Raw genomic sequence first — 21,230 nt, forward strand, 5'->3', positions numbered from 1 at the left:
ACATTATGCTCAAAAAAGATGCTTGAAATGATTTTGCTCTTTCTAAATTTGTTGAGGCTTGCCTTGTTTCCCTACATATAGTCTGTCTTTGAGAATGTTCCATGTGTACTTGAGAAGAATGTGTATTCTGCTGTTTTTGGATGGTGTGTTCTATATGTATCTGTTAAGTCCACCTGGTCTAATTTTTCACTTAATTCCACTGTTTCCTTGTTGACTTTGTGTTTGGATGATCTATCCATTGATGTAAGTGGGATGTTCAGGTCTCCTACTATTGTGTTGCTGATAATCTCTCTGTTTAGGTTTGTCAGGAGTGGCTTTTTATGTACTTTGGAGCTCCTGTGGTAGGTACATATATAAGTGTTGTGTCCTCTTGGTGGAGGACATTATCCTTATATACTGCCTCTCTTTGTCACTTATTGCCTTTTTTATGAAGTACAAAGTTCCACGAACTATCAAATTTCATAGAGCTTCTACCAGAACTTAACGTGAATTGTGGGTGACAAGAGGAGTTAATTTGCTTAAATTTCATTAAATTGTGTTTCTTTTGTCTTTCTCCCTTTGCCATTGCCCTCAAAACAAAATAAAAAAAGAATATCCTGTGTATGGATAGCATAAATGGAGAAACTTCCAAGGCAGATTGTTTGGGTGTGGTGGAGTGGGGACAGGCAGTGTTATTTGCCTTAGGACTTTTAGGGGAAAGGTTGCTACCCATTGAGGAAGGAAGTTGTTATTTTTGCGGGTGAGGGTTGGGATGGAAGACATACTTTGGGAAATTTGGAGTTTAGGGAACTCTCTGCTTGACCTTTCTTGAAGTCTCATTTTTTGCCCTGGGCTTTCAACTCCTCTGTCATTTAGCCACCCATTGTATAACTGTCACTTAGTGACAGTTACTAGTTGTCATTTTTCAGAAATGCTAGGATCTCTAAGAAGATGGATGAATAGCTCAGGATGCCGTGGGGCCAAGATGAACCACCTAGCAAGGATGATGAACCACCTCGTAGGATTCTCATGGCTACTGCCCTGATTCTGGTGCACAGGAAGTTTGTTTTCACTGACGAGACCGTAGAGGATGACACTTTCTTAGGGCTATCCTTTTCATTTCACTTTTTGCTTCATGTAGAATGCATTCATTCCTAATCACTAGATAATATTCCATCATTTACTTACACCATAATTTCCTTATTCTTAGAATTTTAGGTTGTACCCATGTTTAGGTTTTTGGTTTTTGTTGTTTGATTTTGTTTCCACCATTTAAGTAATTCTTCAATGGGAAACTTTGTTAAAGGTTGGATTTTCTCTCTTGAAAGTAAGACTGAAACTGTAAAACTTAATTTTGCCAGATAGCTGCAACATTGAGGAGATGCTTGGATAGGTGATGATCTTGAATATTGAAAACTAATCAGTAAAAGTAGTTTGAAGAGAGAGGTTGATGTGCTTCTGGGGAGCACAAAATGTTCTACGTACAGATTAGTAGTAAGAAAAAGGAATAATATAAACCCAACTTGTATGGGTGTTTAAATTTTTTTTTAATCTAGAAGAGAAATAATTACATCTTCTAAATTGCTGCAAAGCAGGGATTCTTAACTTGGACTCTATGGGTGAGCTTTACAGGAATCTATAGTATCTTGAAATTGTTGGCAAAATAGTGGTGTGGGTGTGCATGCAGCATAGACACTCCCATGCATTTATCTGGAAAAGGAGTTCAGAGTTTTTCATCAGATTCTCAAGTGGGTTTATGAACCAAAACGTAGAGATCGGAAGGCCAAAACTTTTTGCCAGTCCAAAATGATGTGTGTGCATTTTGCAGAAGGAAACATGTACGTGGATTAGTGATGTGATGTGCAGTCTTCTACCTTCTGTTACTTCTCACCATCCCCAACTGTTTCTGATTATTAGAATTCTGATCTAAGAGAACGTCTTCTCTTCTGCTCTTGCAGTTATGTTTGTAATGAACTCTGAGCCCATCAGTCTTTCCTTTGACTAACTTGTTTTCACAAGGGATGTGGTAACATTTTCAGTTTCATTTCTGTATGTGGTAGCCTTCACCATCAGAAGGAAGCTGGGCAGATTTTATGGAATGTACTGCAGTAATTAATCTTCATTAGGACTGTTGCCATCGCCTTGTAAATTAAAGTTTATGGTAAGGGGAAAAGTTTCTGGCACAAGACCAGAGTGCCAGTACTTAAGGATAGAGATAAAGATTTCCGACAGTTTTTCTTAATGCTCCCAGGCTCATTTATTATTAGCTTAAAATTCTTGAGGAAAAAATATAAGCCACATTTATTGATACAAATGCAAGAAAGAGTTTTATACAAATAGGAGTATAAACTGGACATTCAGTTGCTGAACTAAAGGTAGCTTTCCACACACAATTTGGCAGCATGTTGTAAAAGAATACCCAAGGGTTTCTGTGTGAGAATATTCACTGTTCTCTCCCAGTCCTTAGCTTGCTTGCAGCTAGATCAGTCGGCAATTTCACCTGATTTCTGTTCTTTGCATTCGAAAAGAAAAAAAAGCAAGAGGTTGAAAAATTGTACAGAAACTATAGTAAAGGGAGTCTGCTTTCTTCCAGCAGCCCCCTGTCCCGGCTTTTGTTAGGTTTCTGAATAGGCTTGTATAGTGATGTTGATCCTCCATTTTATGATGTAACACAAAACTTGCACACCCTTCGTTGTACATGAATAAACCCAACTGCTACAGAAGTTAGGGGCTCTAAGACGAGGCATCATAACACTTTCTGTCTGCACGGTCTCGTTTTCCAGTGTCGGGCTTCTGAATCCCCAGTGACTTTGGTTGCCATTTTATAACTTACTTATTACAACTGCTTGCCCCAGCACGCTTGGAATTTCAGTGCTCACGCCACTACATTATTTCTGTAAAGTCCTGCATACATCAGGGAAGAAGTTGACAGGTTTTCCCAGCAGATCTTTTTCTTCTATAGTGCCTTGGCCGTAATCATATCAGACAGCACTTGGAATGTTCTTGAGGCTTGGAGTATTGGTTCTAGCTGCAGCGTCCTTGTAGCCCAGGGAATGTGGTTTCTAGTTTACAGAGGACATTCTGTCCTCTTTTTATGGAGTTAATTCACAGATCAATTGTTTAAAGTATGCTGTTTAACAATGAGCTATCTTCCTCTTCATGGCAGATAGTAATGATTACGTTCTTCTTCTTCTTGTAACGTATCATTTGTCCCATCCCTTTCCACATCTGTAAGTCTGTTGGCTAAAGCTTCCTAAGGGTCAGAGAAAGAATTAAAGTAAATAAAGTGGAATAAGACCTACTGGTTTCTCCTACATGGGAAAATATTATGTCAGTGAATCAGTCTCTCTCCTTTGCCTTTCTGTATCGATATATAGGAATTTAAGCTGTGCTTCTCGCAGGATGGTCTCAGAAGCATCTGTATTACAAAAATAGTTGCTCAAGCAGGTATAAGTTGAATTGTATGAAGGTCTGTGAACCAAGAGACTGAATACCTTGCCCACATGCACCGCTGCATATAGTTTGGGAATATTGATCTACGTGCCATATTATCGTAAACTTTGTAACATGCAGAGAAATAGGAATTTTGTGAAATTAAGTCTGTATTAGAACAAAGGCAGGCTACTTGGCCCTGTGGGAAAATAGCTTTTGGAGTCAGATAAACAGACCTGAGTTTGAATCTTACTTTCTTCTACATGTTGTGGACCATGAGCAAGTTACTTACTCTCTTTGACTCTGAGTTTTCTCATCAGTCAAATGAAGATAATTCTTGCTTTGCAAGGTTATTGTGAAGACCTAATGAGGGTAAAAAAAGAAAACAGAGTATGATGCATAGTAGGGTCATAAGTATATGGTAATTTTAATTACTAAAAGCAAAACTATAAGGCTAGCCCTGGTGGCCTAGTGGTTAAATTCTGTGTGCTCTGCCTTGGTGTCCTGAGTTCAGATCCTGGGTGTGGACCTATACCACTCGTCTGTTAGCAGGGCCATGCTGTGGCAGCGGCTCGCATAAAAAAGAACAAAAGAGGAAGATTGGTAACAGATGTTAATTCAGGGGGAATCTTCCTTAGCCAAAAAAAAAAAAAATCAAAGCTGTGGGAGTTGAGTATATACCTTTACAAGAATAGAATTTAATGTCCTCTGATCCTGCTTTCTGTTTTCTTCCACATCAAAATCATTCCTTCAGTCCCCAGATTTACAATGTGGCAGCCTCTCTGTTCAAAACAGTCTGCAAAAATATACTACAGACTAGGTTGAAATGATGAATGATACAGTGAAAGTAATTTCATGTAACATATCCTATTCTACACATGGATAGACTCGCTCCAATTCTACATGTGGATAGAGTGTCCATTTTACCAAATTAGAGTGTGAGAAATGCCCTTACCTATCTGTTCTCCTTTGACATTCCCATTATCCAGGCATGCAATAAACTGAAAGTTTACTATGTGCCTGGTATACAGCAATAAATAAGAGAGACTAGATCCCAGTCCTCACAAAGCTTACACTCAAGTGAGGGAGACAGACTATTAAGAAGTAAACAAAAAATAGAAAAGAGATGGTGATGGAGGGCCATGAAAGTGATAACTGTAGAATAATGAGAGAGGAATCGGGAGAGTTCACTGTATGTGAGATGGTTAGAAAAAATCTCTCTGAGCTGAGACCTGAAGCATTATTAAAAGGTTTTTCTTTAAGTAAAGAGGGAATAATTCATCCTAATGTTCTAACCATGAATTGCTTGGGCAATTATTAAAATTTAAATATATACCCTAATAGCATAATTATAACTATACAATTATGCACATTCCTGCCGGAGGAGATTCCTTGCCTCTTTTTCATCCCATCATCCTTCAGCTATGTGTCTGACTGTAATGCTATTTGACTTCATGGAAGGTGATCAGGATAAGAAACAGCTGCTATTCTAGTCCACAAAGTGGCAACTCATTAGAAAGGAGTATGGCAGCATGGAGTTCATCAGAATAAGTGAGTGAACTTGAGATGATCTGAGGGCTGCAATTGAAGACTGGAAAGTAATTCAGGATTTTTATGAATTAAAGCAACATGTAGTTCTTTGGGGATGAGGAGAAAACTCTAATGTATTTTATGCTTAATAATTTAAGTTATGTGTTGATGGCATATGAATTCTTTTGAACTATTTGAATTTTTTATTAATAGACTATTTTTTTTAGCAATTTCCATTTTTATGGTAAAAATTGAACAAAAAGTCGAGTTTCCATATACTACCCCCCGCCCATACACAGTCTTTTCTATTGTCAGCATCCTGCACCAAAGTGGTACATTTGTTATCATTGATGGACCTATGTTGACACATCATTATCACCCAAAGTCCGTAGTTTATATTAGTGTTTACTCTGTTGTACGTTCTGTGGATTTTGACAAATATATAATGGCGTATATCTACCATTATAGTATCATACAGAGTATTTTCACTGCCCTAAAAATTCCCTGTCCTCCGCCTATTCATCCCTTTCTCCTTTTTCTCTCCCTGCCTCCCAGCCCCTGGAAACCACTGGTCTTTTTACTATATCCATAGTGTTGCCTCTTCTAGAATGCCATATAGTTGAAAGCATACAGTGTGTAGTCCTTTCAGATTGATTTCTTTCACTTAGCAATATGCTTTCAAAGTTCTTTCATGTCTTTTCAGGGCCTGATAGTTCATTTCTTTTTATCACTGAGTAATATTGCATTATATAGATGTGCTACAGTTTGTTTATCTGTTCACCTGTTGAAAGACTTCTTGGTTAATTCCTAGTTTTAGCAATTATGAATATTTAGCTATAATTATGAATTACTATGAATTATGAATATTTAGCGAAATTATGAATATAGCTGCTGTAAACATTCATGTGCATGTTTTTGTGTGGACATAAATTTTCAATTCCTTGCTAGTAATCAATGAGCATTCCTGTTGCTCCACATCTTTGCCAGCATTTTGTGTTGTCTGTGTTTTATATTTTTGTCATTCTAGAAGAATTTTTATAGTTTGAAGAAAACTGTTTTTAGATTTTAAAGTACAGTATACTTATGTATTGTGAAATGATTGCCATCCTACTGTTAGCTAATACCATCACATACCATTTGTGTGTGTATGTGGTGAGAACAGTTAGATCTACTGTCTTAGCAGCCTTCAAGTATCTAAGTGCTGTTAACTATAATCATCACGCTATACACTGGATCCCCAGAACTTATTCATCTTATAACTGGGAGTTTGTACCCTTTGATCTATATCTCCCCATTTCCTCCACCCCCTAGCCCTTGGTAACCACCATTCTACTCTCTGTTTCTTCAAGTTTGGTTTTTTTAGATTCCGCATATAGGTGATATACTGTGTTTGTCTTTCTCTGTTTGACTTATTTCACTTAGTGTAGTGCCCTCAGAGTACAGTGCATCCATTTTGTCATAATGGCAAGGTTTCCTTTTTTCTCATGGCTGAATAATATACGTGTGTGTGTGTGTGTGTGTGTGTGTGTAGCACCTCTTCTTTATCCATTTATCCACTGATGGACTCTTACGTTGTTTCCATATCTTGGCTTTTGTGAATAATGCTGCAATGAACATGGGAGTCCAGACATCTCTTCAAGATCATGATCTCATTTCCTTTGGATGTATACCCAGAAGTGGGATTGCTGGATCGTATGATAGTCCTATTTTTAATTTTTTGAGAAACCACAATATTGTTTTCCATAGTGGCTATGCCAATTTATAATTCCACCAGCAGTTTACAAGGGTTCTCTTTTCTCCACATCCTTACCAGCATTTGTTATCTCCTATCTTTTTGTCAAAAGCCATTCTAACAGATGTGAGGTGATATTTCATTGTGGTTTTTGATTTGCATTTCCCTGATGCTTACTGATGTTGAGCACTTTTTCGTATACCTGTTGGCCATCTGCATGTCTTTGGAAAAATGTCTATTCTGTTCTTACGCCCATTTTTTAATTAGATTGTTTGGGGGTTTTTTTGCTATTGAGTTGCCTGAGTTCCTTATATATTTTGGATATTAACCTCTTATCGGATACATGGGTTACAAATGTTTTCTTCCCTTCTGTAGGTTGCCTTTTCAGTTTGTTGATTGCTTCTTTTATGTGCAGAGCTTTTTAGTTTGATGTAGTCCCAGTTATTTATTTTTGCTTTTGTTGCTTGTGCAAAAAACAAAACAATGGTGTCATATCCAAAAGATCATTGGAACACATATGTCAAGGAACTTTATCCTTACATTTTCTTCTAGGAGTTTTATGGTTGTAGGTTTTATGTTTAAGCCTTTAATCCATTTCAAGTTCATTTTGTGAGTGGTGTAAGATAGGAGTCCAGTTTCTTTCTTCTGCATGTGATTATCTAGTTTTTCCAGTACCATTTGTTGAAGAGATGGTCTTTTCTCCGTTTGAGTATTCTTGGCTCCCATATGCAAGGGTTTATTTCTGGACTCTCAGTTCTGTTTCATTGGTCTGTGTGTCTGTTTTCATGCTATCACAATACTGTTGTGATTACTGTAGCTTTGTAATGTAGTTTGAAATCAGGAAGTGTGACGCCTCCAGCTTTGTTCTTTCTTAGGATTGCTTTGGCTATTTTGGGGTCTTTTGTGATTTCACACAAATTTTAGGATTGTTTTTTATATTTCTGTGAAAAATGTCTTTGGGATTTTGATAGAGATTGCATTGAATCTATAGATGACTTTGGGAAGTATGGACATTTTAAAATATTAAGTCTTCTGTTCCATGAACACTGGGTATCTTTCCATTTATTTGTGTCTTCTTCAATTTATTTCATCAAAGGCTTATAGATTTCAGTGTACAGACATTTCACCTCCTTGGCTAAATTTATTCCTAAGTGTTTTATTGTTTTTGATGCTACTGTGAATGGGATACTTTTCTTTATTTCTTTTTCAGATAATTCACTGGTAGTATATAGAAGCACTACTAATTTATGTATCCTGCAACTTTACTGAATTCATTGATTAGTTCTAAAAGATTTTGTTGGAGTCTTGAGGATTTTGTGTATCATAAGATCATATCATTTGCAAACAATGACAATTTTACTTCCTCCTTTCTGATTTGGATGTCTTTCATTTTGTTTTCTTGCCTAATTCCCTGGCTGGAACATCCAGTGCTATGTTGAATAGGAGTGGTGAGAGTGGGTATCCTTGTCTTATTCCTGATCTTAGAGGAAAAGCTTTCAGCTTTTCACCAGTGAGTATGATGTTAGCTGTGGGCTTGTCATATAGAGTATTATGGTGAGATACTTTCCTTCTATACCTGATTTATTCAGAGTTTTTATCATGAATTGATGTTGAATTTTATCAAATGCTTTTTCTGCATCTATTGAGATGATTGTGATTTTTAACTTTTATTTTATTAATGTGGTGAATCACCTTTATTGGGGGGGGGGTATATTGAACCATCCTTGCATCCCCAGGATAAATCCCACTTGATCATGGTGTATAATCCTTTTAATGTGCTGTTGAATTCAGTTTGCTAATATTATGTTCAGAATTTTTGCATCTGTATTCATGAGGGATATTGACTTATAGTTTTTTTTCCTTTTAATATCCTTCGCTGTCTTTGGTATCAAGGTAATGCTGGCCTTGTAAAATGAGTGTGGAAATGTTCCTTCCTCTTGTTTTTTGAAAGAGTTTGAGAAGGATTAGTATTATTCCTTCTCTAAATGTTTGGTAGAATTCACCAATGAGGCCGTCTGGTCCTGGGCTTTTGTTTGTTGGGAGGTTGTGATTACTGATTCAGTTTCCTCATTCATTATGGGGTCTTCAGACTTTTCTATTCCTTCATGGTTCAGTCTCGGCAGGTTGTATGTTTCTAGGAATTTATCCATTTCTTCTAGTTTATCTAATTTGTTGGCATATAATTGTTCACAGTAGTCTCACAGCCCTTTGTATTTGTGTGGTATCAGTTGTAATGTTTGCTCTTTAGTTTTTTATTTTGAGTCTTCTCTCTTTTTTTTCCTAGTCTAGCTAAAGTTTTGTCAGCTTTATCTTTTTGAAAAACTAGTTTGAGTTTCATTGATCTTTTCTGGTCTCTATTTCATTTATTTCTACTCTGATCTTTGTCATTTCCTTCCTTCTGCCAACTTTGGACTTAGTTTGTTCTTTTCTTGTTCCTTGAGGTATAAAGTGAGGTGATTTATTTTGAGATCTTTTTAGATGACTAACATCTTTTACCAGTCTTCCTTTTTGCTTGAGGAAGATTATCACCGAGCTAACGTCTGTGCCAATCTTCCTCTATTTTCTCTGTGGGATGCTACCATAGCATAGCTTGATAAGCAATGTGTAGGTCTGCACCGGAATCTGAACCTGCGAACCCTGGGCTGCCAAAGCAGAGAGCACGAACTTAACCACTATGTCACTGGGCTGGCCCCTCGAGATATTTTTTGATTTCTCTTTTGATTTCATCTTGAACCCATTAGTTGTTCAGTATTGTGTTAATTTACACATATTTGTGCATTTTCCCATTTCTTCCTGTTATTGATTTCTAGTTTCATACCATTGTGGTTGGAAAAGATACTTGGTATGATTTCAGTATTCTTAAATTTGCTAACACTCATTATGTGATCTATCGTATGATCTATCCTGAAGAATGTTCCATGTGTGCTTGAGAAGAATGTTTATTCTGCTGCTTTCGAGTGGAGTGTTCCGTATATATGTGGTAGCTCCATTTGGTCTAAAGTATAGTTCAGATCCAACATTTTTTTTTTTTATTGATTATCTGTCTGTATTATCTAGCCATTGTTGAAAGCAGGGTATTAAAGTCCCCTACTATTATTGTATTATTGTTTGTTTCTCCCTTCAGATCTGTTAGTATTTGCTTAATATATTGTAGTGTTCCAATGTTGAGTCTGTGTTTATGATTGTTATATGCTCTTAATGAATTGACCCCTTTTTCATTATATAATGATCTACTGTGTGTCTTATTACTGTTTTTGACTTGAAGTCTATTTTGTCTACTATAAGTTTAGCTACCTCTGTTCTCTCTTGATTTCCACTTGCGTGGAATATCTTTGCCAACCTTCATTTTGAGCCTATGTGTGTCCTGAAAACTGAAATGAATCTCTTATAGGCAGTGTATAGTTAGGTCTTGTTCTTTTTATCCATGTTTTTATCCATTCATCCACTCCATACCTTTTGATTGGAGAATTTAATCCATTTAATTTAATTATTTATAGATAAGGACTACTAATACCATCTTATTGTTTTCTGGCTGTTTCATAGTTCTCGTGTTCCTTTCTTCCTCTCTTGCTGCTTTCTTTGTGAATCAATGATTTTCTGTAGTGGTGTGCTTTGATTCCCTTATCTTTTGCGGATCTATTGTAGGTTTTTGCTTTGTGGTTACCATAAGGATTACATAAAATATCTTGTAGATGTAACAGTCTATTTTATGCTAATAACAACTTAACTTTGATTGCGTACAAAATCTCTGCCATTTTAATACCTAGAGTTATTTTTAACGCCCTTGTCCTTTAACCTCTATACTAGAGTTAAGTGGTGTACACATCACCATATTAAAATATTAGAATATTCAGAATTTGACTATACTTTATATGAAAGTGGATATTTTCATATATTTTCATGTTACTAATTAGCATCCTTTCATTTTTACCTTGAACTCCTTTCAGCATTTCTTGTAAGGCAGGTCTAGTGGTTATGAACAACGGTTGTCTGGGTTAGTCTTTATCTCCTTTTCATTTCTAAAGGACAACTTTGCCAGGTAAAGTACTCTTGATTGGCAGGGTTTTTCCCCCCTTTTACTGTTTGGAATAGATCATCTCACTCTCTCCTGGACTGCAAGTTTTCTGTTGAGAAATCCACTGATAGACTTATGGGGGTTCCCTTGTATGTTACAAGCTGCTTTTCTCTTGCTGTTTTTAAGATTCTGGCTGTGTCATTATTTTTGACAGTTTTATTGTGTCTTGGAGAAGATCTCTTTAAGTTAAATTTGTTTGGGGACCTTTGAGCTTCATGAACTTGGATATATAAATCTCTCACCAGATTTGAGTTCTCACCTATTATTTCTTTAAATAATCTTTCTGCCCCTTTAACCTTCTCTCCTTCTTCTGGGACTTCAATAATTCACAAATTAATTCTTTGAGGATATGCCATAGATCCTATAGGCTTTCTTCACTCTTTTTTTATTGTTCTCTGACAGATAATTTCAAAGTTCCTATCTTCTAACTCACAAATTCTTTTTTCTGCTTGATCCATTCTGATGTTGATGCTCTCTTTCACAGTTTTCATTTCATTCATTGTATTTTTCAGCCTCAGAATTTCTTAGTTCTTTTTTGTGATCTGTCTCTTTGTTAAACTTCTCATTTTGTTCACTGATTGTTTTTCTGATGTCACTGAATTTTCTTTCTGTTTTTTCATGTTAACTCATTGAGCTTCTTTAAAACAGTTATTTTGAATTCCATATTGGATTAAATTACAGATCTCTTTGTCTGTGGAATTGGTTACTGGAAGATTATTGTCATACTTTGGTGGTGTCATGTTTCCTTGATTTTCCATTTTCATTGAAGTTTTCAATTGCTATTTTTGCATTTGCAGTAGGAGTCACCTCCTCCAGTCTTTCCTAACTGCCTTCAGGAAAGAAATATCTCCTGTCAGTTCTGCTAGGGATTCTGAGGCTTTATTTGACCTTCTGTGGATATGCCTGCTCCACACTTTTTGTTCCCTCTTGTGGCAGAATTCTTAAGCTTGTATGCCTTCTCTCAATTCTGCAACACACCAGATCAAGTCCTGACAGCTTCCCTTTGTTTTCCCAAGGGTGACACTAAAGCTGAAGTTTGTGGTCTCTCCCTGGCCTGAAGATTGAGGTTGGCTCTCTGCATATGCTCACTAGCCATCTGCCTAAGCTCCCTCTCACCACCCCTCTCTGTAGCCTGCACAGGGAGCTGACCAGGGTGTGTATGGGTGAGGCACGTGGAGTGCTGATGATGCCTGTTGACTAATTGGAAGGATTCACAGGCAAGGCGTCCCCAGCGGTTTATGGGCAGGCTCCTTTTGGTGTCTGTGATGCAGTTAGTAGGATCTGCATCCTTTTAATTCCCTCAGAGAGTTCTGTCTGCCGCTCCCCCGTCTCTTCCTGACCCCCAGTTATGCAGCTCATGATTTAGTACTCTGTGAGCAGGGTGGGAGGGGGGAGATGCAGTAAGAGAAATTGGCCTCTTTGGCAGCGTTCCACATAGCTAGGGGAGCTGGGTGCTCACTCACATCTTCTCACTTTCCTCCATGGGAGAAATCACAGGCAAGGAACATCTCTCTTGGCCCTGAGCTATGCCGCCTTGGGGGCTGTGAATAAAGTCAGACTGTTCCTCTTATTCTCTCTAATACATCCAAATTCATATTTTTTGCTCTATTGGTATGCTGGAATTTCTCCACTGGAAACCTGGACTTCCACAAAAACTCTCTCGTCCCTGGATGATTGTTCTCCCATGGCCAAGAGGGACTGGAGTTGGTTCATGGGCCATTGCCAGGTCCAAGGTCTCTGTGCCTATTACCAGATGCACAGTTGGGCGAGACGACCCCTGAGTCCCTTGGCATATAGTGCTGGATCTCACAGCTCCCACAAAGGCACTTTTGTCTGTTAAGGGATGCCAGATTATTGTGAGGTAACATGAACAAGGACTGTCTTATTCAGCCATGTTGCTGACATCACTCTCTAGTGCCACACTATTTGGAAGAGGCATTTCTTTTTTCTTTTTCTTTTCTTTTTTTTTTTTGAGGAAGGTTAGTCCTGAGGTAACTGTTGCCAATCCTCTTCTTTTTGCCGAGGAAGACTGGCCCTGAACTAACATCCATGCCCATCTTCCTCTACTTTATATGTGGGATGCCTACCACAGCATGCCAAGTGGTGCCATGTCTGCACCCAGGATCCAAACCGGTGAACCCCAGGCCACCAAAGCGGAACATGCCCACTTAACCGCTGCGCCACCAGGCCGGCCCCAGAAGAGGCATTAGTTAAGAGACCAGATTGTGACCACATTTTGTTTTCTGCTTACTAAATGTTTTCTAGATTGATTACATTATCCCCCTTTTGGGGTAATTACCTATAGAATATCTATAATATTATTTAATAATAATTAATTTGTTATATAAGTTACTACTTATTTGCTATGGAACATAGTATAAAATACCTTTCTAGAATTTGAATTGGTCCACAAAGCAGCTAATTGTGAAAATATTTGGGCTACATAAATTTCCCGTCTTCCTTTTATTAGCTGAACCAGCTTAATTTCCTACAGGGAGTATAATGTGCAGGAGCACATTAATAAAGGATACATTAGTAAAGCCCACTACTTAGGTTTTTTCTGATGAGCTGCTCTGAGATGCACTGGAAGTACAAGCAGGAAAAAATAATTATTACCTTATACCAAATAAATCATAGCACTGTAATCCAGTGGAATTGGCACAGGACCAGACATACTCAGGCATATTTGGACTCAATGCTTTTTTTAAAGGCACCTTTCCACTAAGAATTGCTTTCTTTGCTGACTGAATTCCCATCAGAGGAAACTCTTTCATGATCTTCTCTCCAGGCCTTTTAAAATGCAGTTATTTGAGGGTTTAAATAACCTCATAGTATGGCCTGGTTTGTCTTTCCTCCAAATGGTGAGAGAGAATGGCTGCTGAGTCAGGGCACTGGGCATTTCCAGGTGATAAATGGGGAAATTATTTACAGCTTTGCTTCAATCTGATCAAAAATGGATATCCAGATAGGCAGAATTACTTTGATCTTCAAGCTGTCTAAGGAGTAATAGAGTCCATTGGAACTTGAGCAATTTGTTCCCCTTTGGAATGCATCATTTGCTTGAAATGTTTCTGTGACGATTTTCTCTCTTTTTTTTTTTTTTTGGCTGTTTATAATGTTAATGTAAGTATTTATTTGAAAGGGAATCATTTATAGGCAGAAAAGAAACTAACATGCATTGAGCACTACTATGTTCTTACACTTATATAATTTCATTTAATTCTTACAACAGTTCTACTAAGTAAATTGTATAATCCCCATCTTTACAGGTAAGGAAACCAAGGCTTAGAAATGTTAGTGGAGATTGCCCAAGGTCTGACTGTGTCAATGCCAAAGCAATGCTCTTTCCACAGCTAATTCCTTCCATTAGTATCATCCAAATGTTGACTAAAGCAAGTCAACTCAAATTGCTTTCCATAGCCTGGCTGTGGAGCTGAATTTAGAGTTATTTACATCTGGGTTTGAATCCCATGTGTGTAATCTGGGTCCAGTCATTTAACCTCTTGTCATTGTAGAATGAGGCTAATGCTCTGTACACCAAGGACTTTCATGAAGATAAATGATGTAATCTATGTAAAGAATGTAGCACAGTGCCAGACCCTTAGTAAGCCCTTAATATATGGTTGCTACTGCATGGGTTTTTTATTTTGTTTTAATCTTGTATCCAATAATTGAATCATCTTTGAACATGATGATGATATCTCAAAATGCTTTGAGGATGTTTTCCTTTTTCTTCTATTTTTAATATATCTAGTGATTTCCTCTACCTTCTGAAATTAGCTTTATTTTTATGGTCTGTGCCTCAGGTGTGTGTAGAATACAGCAATAATGTTTATGTTTTCTTGACGCTATGAGTGGGTCTTAGATACATATTTTATTTTATTTTTATTTATTTATTTTTTTGAGGAAGATTAGCCCTGAGCTAACTACTGCCAGTCCTCCTCTTTTTGCTGAGGAAGACTGGCCCTGAGCTAACAGCCATTCTCATCTTCCTCTACTTTATACATGTGACGCCTACCACAGCATGGCATGCCAAGCAGTGCCATGTCTGCACCCAGGATCTGAACCGGTGAACCCCTGGCCGCTGAGGAGGAGAACGTGCAAACTTAACTACTGTGCCACCAGGCCGGCCTCTAGATACATATTTTAAATGGGGTAAATTTATATGAAGTCTTAAGTAATTTTTAATTTAACATTTTAGGTTCCAGTTTACTCATGATCTATATATCACAACTTAATGCAACAGATATTAGAATCAGTGCTTGGTATCCTGATATCTGTTAGCCCACAGACTGCTGTCTAAAGGATAACCTAACTTTAAGTAGAGATGATTTGATGTGGCAGGACAAGCACAGATTGGAGCCAGTCTGGAGCCAGACTATGGGCCTCTCATTGTCCTCAAATTGTGGATAATATAGCCATAGTTTCCTAGAATTATTCTGAGGATTGGATGAGACAGTCTGTTCAAACTACTCTGCACAGTTCCCAGTGCATATAGGCCCTCTCCCCCATCCATTATTGGGAAGGTACTTATGATATAGATATCCTGAAGATGTTATGTTTCTTTCTCTCTTAATAATAATATCACTTTAGCAACTGTTATCGGTAATTTTGTCCTATTATAAATGTTTGGTTTCATAATAATGAATTTAATTATTTGTTTATAAAGTAAATCATTAAATTTGTTCCCACCAGTGATACCAAGAAGATGCAGGGAATGAGGAAAAGGAACAGCGGTGAAGTGGAAGACATGCGACCCACAAGTTCTAACAGAAAGAAGGCCAAGTGGGAAACCTTAGAGCCTTTGGATACAGGCCTGTCTTTAGCAGAGGATGAAGAGCTGGTGTTACATCTCCTAAAAAATCAAAGCTAGATACTTCCTGCTCTTGTCTTCTCCTTGAAATCTCTGGTCATGATTGTATGGACAAGAAGTTGAAAAAATGATTGGTTTTGGGGAACTTAGATAACATGAGTCCCATGCCCAAAGGACCCATTCTCCAGATAGAAGTGATCATATCTCTAAGCCCCTTTCACGGGATGTGCTTGCACCATCCAAGAGCAAACTCAGAGTGAGGGTGGATCATAAAATTTCCTGATCCCATTTTCCAGCATGTGCTGTGTTAGATTTTATCCATGGGTCCCTACATCTTGTCATTGGAAATGCTTCCTTTGTTTTAATGGCAAATTCTGGAGACCTTGCTTCATTGTTAGAAATTACTGTGTTGCTTACCTTACAGAAGTTTCTATGTACTGTTAAACAAAATTGCTCACAGTTTTGATTATTTAATATCTCTAAAGAGACTGAGTAAAATGGACCAGCCCTGAGAAAGAATGAGTATTTTTGAATTGAAATGATCAATAATAAACATATTTCCTATAAAATTGCTGTTTTCAACACGTCCGGTAATCTGAGAGCACTGTCAAGGGAAAGTTCTTAAGATTAAAATGCTTGGCGAATTCCTGAAACAGTAAATTTTTCATATTCCTAAATTAGCCCTCTTAAAGATACCATTTAACTTACATTTGCAGATTTGCTAGCTATCATTTATAAAATCTATAAAAGTCCTGAATCTGAAGACTTTGTGATCTAAAACCTGGTCTCTTGGCATATAGTAGCTTGTAGGCCTTCTGCAAATGTCTTGCAGCCATTTTTTCTAGCAAATGGAGGCCACCTCTGAGAGGCTGGGGAGAATAAGGCCAACACATCAAGGTGAGCAGAGTGAAGAGATGGAGAGAAAGCCCTGCTTCAACCAGATCCAGTCCTTGTACTTCCTAGTTATGGGTCAGTAAATTTCTTTTTGGTGTAAACTACTTTGAGGTGTATTCTGTCTCTGGTACTAAACGTATCCTGCCTTTAATATACACTACACTGTAGGAGATTTTAGTTTGCTGATTTTGAAAACTAACTAAAACATCAGGATAGTGTTGATAGAAAACTCAAGTAACAATGCATGGTAGATTATGTTATTGTTCAGCAAATATTCCCTCCAGCCCCCTCCTTCCCTATGGGAAGCATATTTTTTCCACATTGCTGGTGATGTTGACCCTGTGACTTACTTTAGCCCTTGGAATGTGATGGAAGTAACTATGTGCTGGTTATAAGCAGAGGCTTTAAGATGCATTGATGTGTCCATCAGCCCTCTCGCTTCCACCTTGAGACCAACAGGGACCAAAGAGAGGACACTGCTTCAGTCTGGACATGAGAAGAGACGATGTGAAACAGACCTGCAACTCCACAGTCACCTCTCAAACTTGTGGAGCAAGAAATCCGCTGACACTTAGGGAGTTATCACAGAAAAACCTGACTAGTACACAAGGTGAGTGAAACACGTAACCAGTGAACAAGAGCATTCTTTCAATCAATAAATGTTAATAAATTCAGCACCTGCCATATTCCAGGCCCTGTACTTGTGAGAAATACAAACAGTTCCCTCCCCTGCTACCACATAGTGGAGGAAAAAGAGAAGCAAACTCATAATTTTAGTGCTTTGTGAAAGCAGGCAGAAAGAAGATTATTGTCTGAGGAGGAAGCTGTCCCTGGAGTGCAGGAAGTAGGGAGGACATGTAGGTAGTTGCTTGGCCTGGGACCCGGCGACTGATCTTTGCCTGATGGTTAACTGAGGCTGAGAGGCCATTCATCAGACTCAACTCATGTAAAATGATCCCTAAAACTGCCTAAGACTCTGATAGCAGATATACCCGGCAGCAGAACCCTTTGGAGGACTGCCATCTCATAAGCTTAACATGGCATTTTAGGTTTGTTTGGGGCTGTAAAAAATGGATAAATTTAATTAAATGTAATTAATTTTGTTACACAATATTTGAAATACCCTGAACATAAAAAGTCATCTCCATGACTGTTAGAGTCTGCCAGAGGATGCAGATATTCCTGGGAAGTGTGGGGAGGGAGCGAGGATGGGAGGTAATGGTGTAGGTAAAGAGGAAAGAGCCTGCAACCAAGATTTGAAAACCCTGTTTCATATCTTTTAAGACCATTTTAACTAGACATGTAATCATAATGTGATTTTCTTCCACAGCCCCTGCTGATCAGACAGCCCAGGGCAGACTTGTTTTATACTGTATTACCGATGCCTGCTGAATCAGGAATTGACACTTAACTCAAAGGCTAGCCATTAGCTGTGAGAGAAGCTGGTGCAAAAAGCTCTGCCCACACAGGGATGAATTGGGCGAATAATGTTCTTACTCTTTAGAAACTGAAATTTGGGTAGTGGGCAAAATAAGGTTATGAGAGAGACTAGGGAATACATGATAGGCAAAAGTGAGCCAGATTAGGAGTTAGGCAAAGTTTAAGTGAACAAGTACTCTGGCAATAGATAAGAGAGTAAATGGTGAGGGATCCAGTTGGTCATGCAGCATGAAGCAAATCCATGGAGAGTAATGATCCAGGCTGGAGCAGCAGACTTGCAGACTCCCCTTGTTGAGGTCTCTGAGATCCGCACTGACCCCCATCTCCATGAAGTTGTCACCTTCTCCTGTGTCCTATTCTTAGATTTCTTAACAAGTCTGTCTCCTTTACTGCCTGAGGTGTAAGACCCTGTTGCGTGACCTAGTCTGAGTCTTTGGGGTTTTTAGTAACAGAAAGAGCTTCAGTAAAACTCAGATTACTCTAATGCCATGCTACTTAGACTTTAACATGCATAGGAGGCACCAGAGGATCTTTAAAAGTGCTAATGCTGATTTGGCAGGTCTGAGGTGGGGCCTGAGATTCTGCATTTCTTACAAGCTCCTAGGTTATGGCATGCTGCTGGCCCGTGGCCGCATTTGAGTAGCAAGGCACTAATGGAATTCAGAGAGTTATTAAAACCATTATTCACAGATAGGGATTCTGTCAGAGTCCCAGCATGAAACAGATGGTGCACACAAATTAGGATCATTCCAAGAGGATTTAATAAAAGGATTATTTATATAGGCCAGAGCAGGGCGTAAGGAAACCCCAAAGGGTGGTCTCACAGAGGCTAGTAATAGAAGTGTTACCACTCCTCATCCTGAAGGGATGAGGGAAGAGAGGAGCAGAAGAGACATGTGATTTTTGACCTTCAATTGACATGGGCAGCCAGCCTGAGGTGACACAGGGAACCAGCCAAAAGAATAAATTCTACGACCTCACTCTCCAGCCTCTCTAGAGATTCCTGCCAGTGGCCCCCAGGGCCCCAACCAAAGCCAGAAAACAAGCTGCCCATAGGTGTAATCTGTACAGTCTGCCAGGACACAGTAAAGTAGAGAAGTGTAAGGGGCCAACAGAAGAAATTGGCACGGAGATACAGGGTATAAATATGTGGAATTTTGTGGGGGGAAAGAGGAGAAGCCCTTAGATTTTGTCCCTTCGACACCTTCTGTGTACCTAGAAGGCACTGTTCTAAGTGCTAGACACACAGCAAGGATGGACAAGCAAACCAGCATATAAAACATGACCAGGTAGAGATAAATGTTATGAAGAAAAATAAAGCACGGCACGGAGATAGAGCCAAGGCAGCAGGGGAACAGGGGTTGTTTTGAAGGCAGCAAGACCTCTGATGGGTGTGAAGTCTAAAAGAACAGGGCCTACTTCCCAAGCACCTTTGCAGGATGCAAATGAAGAAAACTGTCCAACCATGTGGACTGGTCTCACTAGAAAATTCATGACCCTTATCCTGTAGGGGCCTTCAGTGCTGCTTTCCTAGTTTTATTCTCTCTCCTACTGCAGAACAACTATTTCACACATTTTCCTCTCATCTTAAATCTCCAAAACGTCTTCCCCTTCTTCACTCTTGGCTGATGACCTTTTGATTTTACTCAGAAAATAGATATAGTCAGGAGACCCTCTGTAAACTTGTGCACCACATCTATCCACCTTGCTGCATCTGTGCCTGCGCTCTCTGCCATCCTTCCTGTCTCTGGAGAGAAACTATCCACTCTCCTGCCTAAGGCCAAACCCCCTGCATGTGTGCTGGATCCCATCTCCACTGACCCTCTCAAGGATGTCACTCCTGCAGTTGTCCCCTTTCTCTGCAGTATTAGCAATTTCCCCTCTCTACTGAGTTATTTGCATCAGTGAACAAACATGCCCTTATGTCTCCCATCTTAAAAACAAAACCTTGACAACTCCCCCTAATCCATTTCCAGCCACAGCTCTATTTCTCCCTTTTCCCTTATAGTATAACTCCTCAAGAGTTGTGTCTGTTCCCTGTCTGTGCTTTCTTCCTTCCCAGTCTTTTTCTTAAACACTTTATTGGGATATAATTGATACTGAATAAGCTGCACATGTTAAAGTATACAGTTTGGTTAGTACTACTGACATATGCGTACATCCATGAAACCATCACTACAGTTAATAATGAATGTATCCATCACCCCAAAGTTTCCTCACGTTGCTTTGTAATCCCTGTCTCCCTTGCAGCCTCTCCCCTCCCCCATTTCCCAGCCAACCACTGATTTGTTTTCTGTTGCTATAGATTAATTTGCTTTTCCTAGAATTTTATATAAATGGGATCACACAGTGTACAGTATATTATCTGGTTCCTTGCACTCAGCATTATTATCTTGAGATTCATCCATGTTGCAGCATATATCAATAGTTCATTCCCTTTTATTGCTGAATAATAATCCATTGTATGAATCATACTACAATTTGTTTATCCATTTACCTATTAACCAACAGGTGAAAAAACTTCCAGTGTTTGGCAATTACAAATAAAACTGCCGTGAACCTTTGTATACAAGACTTTTTATGGTCACATGTTTTTGTTTCTCTTGGGTAAACACACCTGAGAGTGGGAATGGCTGACTCATATGGGAGTTACATGTTTAATTTTTTAAGAAACTACCAAATGGTCTTTCAAAGTAGCTGTACCATTTTACATTCCCACCAGTAAAATTAGAGTTCCAGCCTCACCAGCACTTGACATGATCAATCTTTTTAATTTTATCCATTTTAATCAGTCTAGTAGTATCTCATTGTGATTTTAATTTATATTTCTCTAATGACTAAAGATGTTGAGCATCCTTTCATGTGCTTATTTGCCATTTATATATCTTTGGTGAAGTGTCTGTTCAAAATCTTGCCCGTTTTTTTCTTTGGTTGCTTGTTTTCTTATTCACGAATTCTTCTGATATTCTGGATACGAGTCCTTTATCAGATACGTGATTTGCAACTATTTTCTCCCAATGTGTGGCTTGTCTTTTCATTCTCTTGTCTCCTGATTTTCTTTTGAAGAGCAAAACTTTAACTTTGATGTTCAATTTATTTTTCTTTTATTGATTGTGCGATTGGTGTCATGTCTAAGAAATCTTTGTCTATCCCAAGGTCACAAAGATTTTCTCCTATGTTTTCCTCTAAAAGTTTTATGATTTCAGATTTTCCATTCAGGCTTATGCTCCATTTTGAATTAATCTTTGTATATTATGCAAGATGTGGATTGAACTTCATTTTCTTGCATAAGCATATCCAATTAATCCAACATCATTTGTTGAAAAAACGATTCT

The 21,230-nt window shown here is 38.4% G+C and overlaps 1 protein-coding gene across 1 annotated transcript in view; it reads left to right on the plus strand.

Annotated features, from left to right (window-relative positions):
- DDX10 (DEAD-box helicase 10) overlaps positions 1–17,496 on the plus strand; it is a 278,439-nt gene extending 260,943 nt beyond the window's left edge. Inside the window, exon 18 of the mRNA XM_046638144.1 lies at positions 15,444–17,496. Coding sequence (XP_046494100.1) covers positions 15,444–15,621 — 178 coding nt within the window. The 3' untranslated portion in view covers positions 15,622–17,496. The remainder of the gene's footprint in view (positions 1–15,443) is intronic.
- The last annotated feature ends 3,734 nt before the right edge of the window (positions 17,497–21,230 follow it).

This window comes from Equus quagga, chromosome 14, assembly GCF_021613505.1.
Source record: "Equus quagga isolate Etosha38 chromosome 14, UCLA_HA_Equagga_1.0, whole genome shotgun sequence".
NCBI lineage: Eukaryota > Metazoa > Chordata > Mammalia > Perissodactyla > Equidae > Equus > Equus quagga.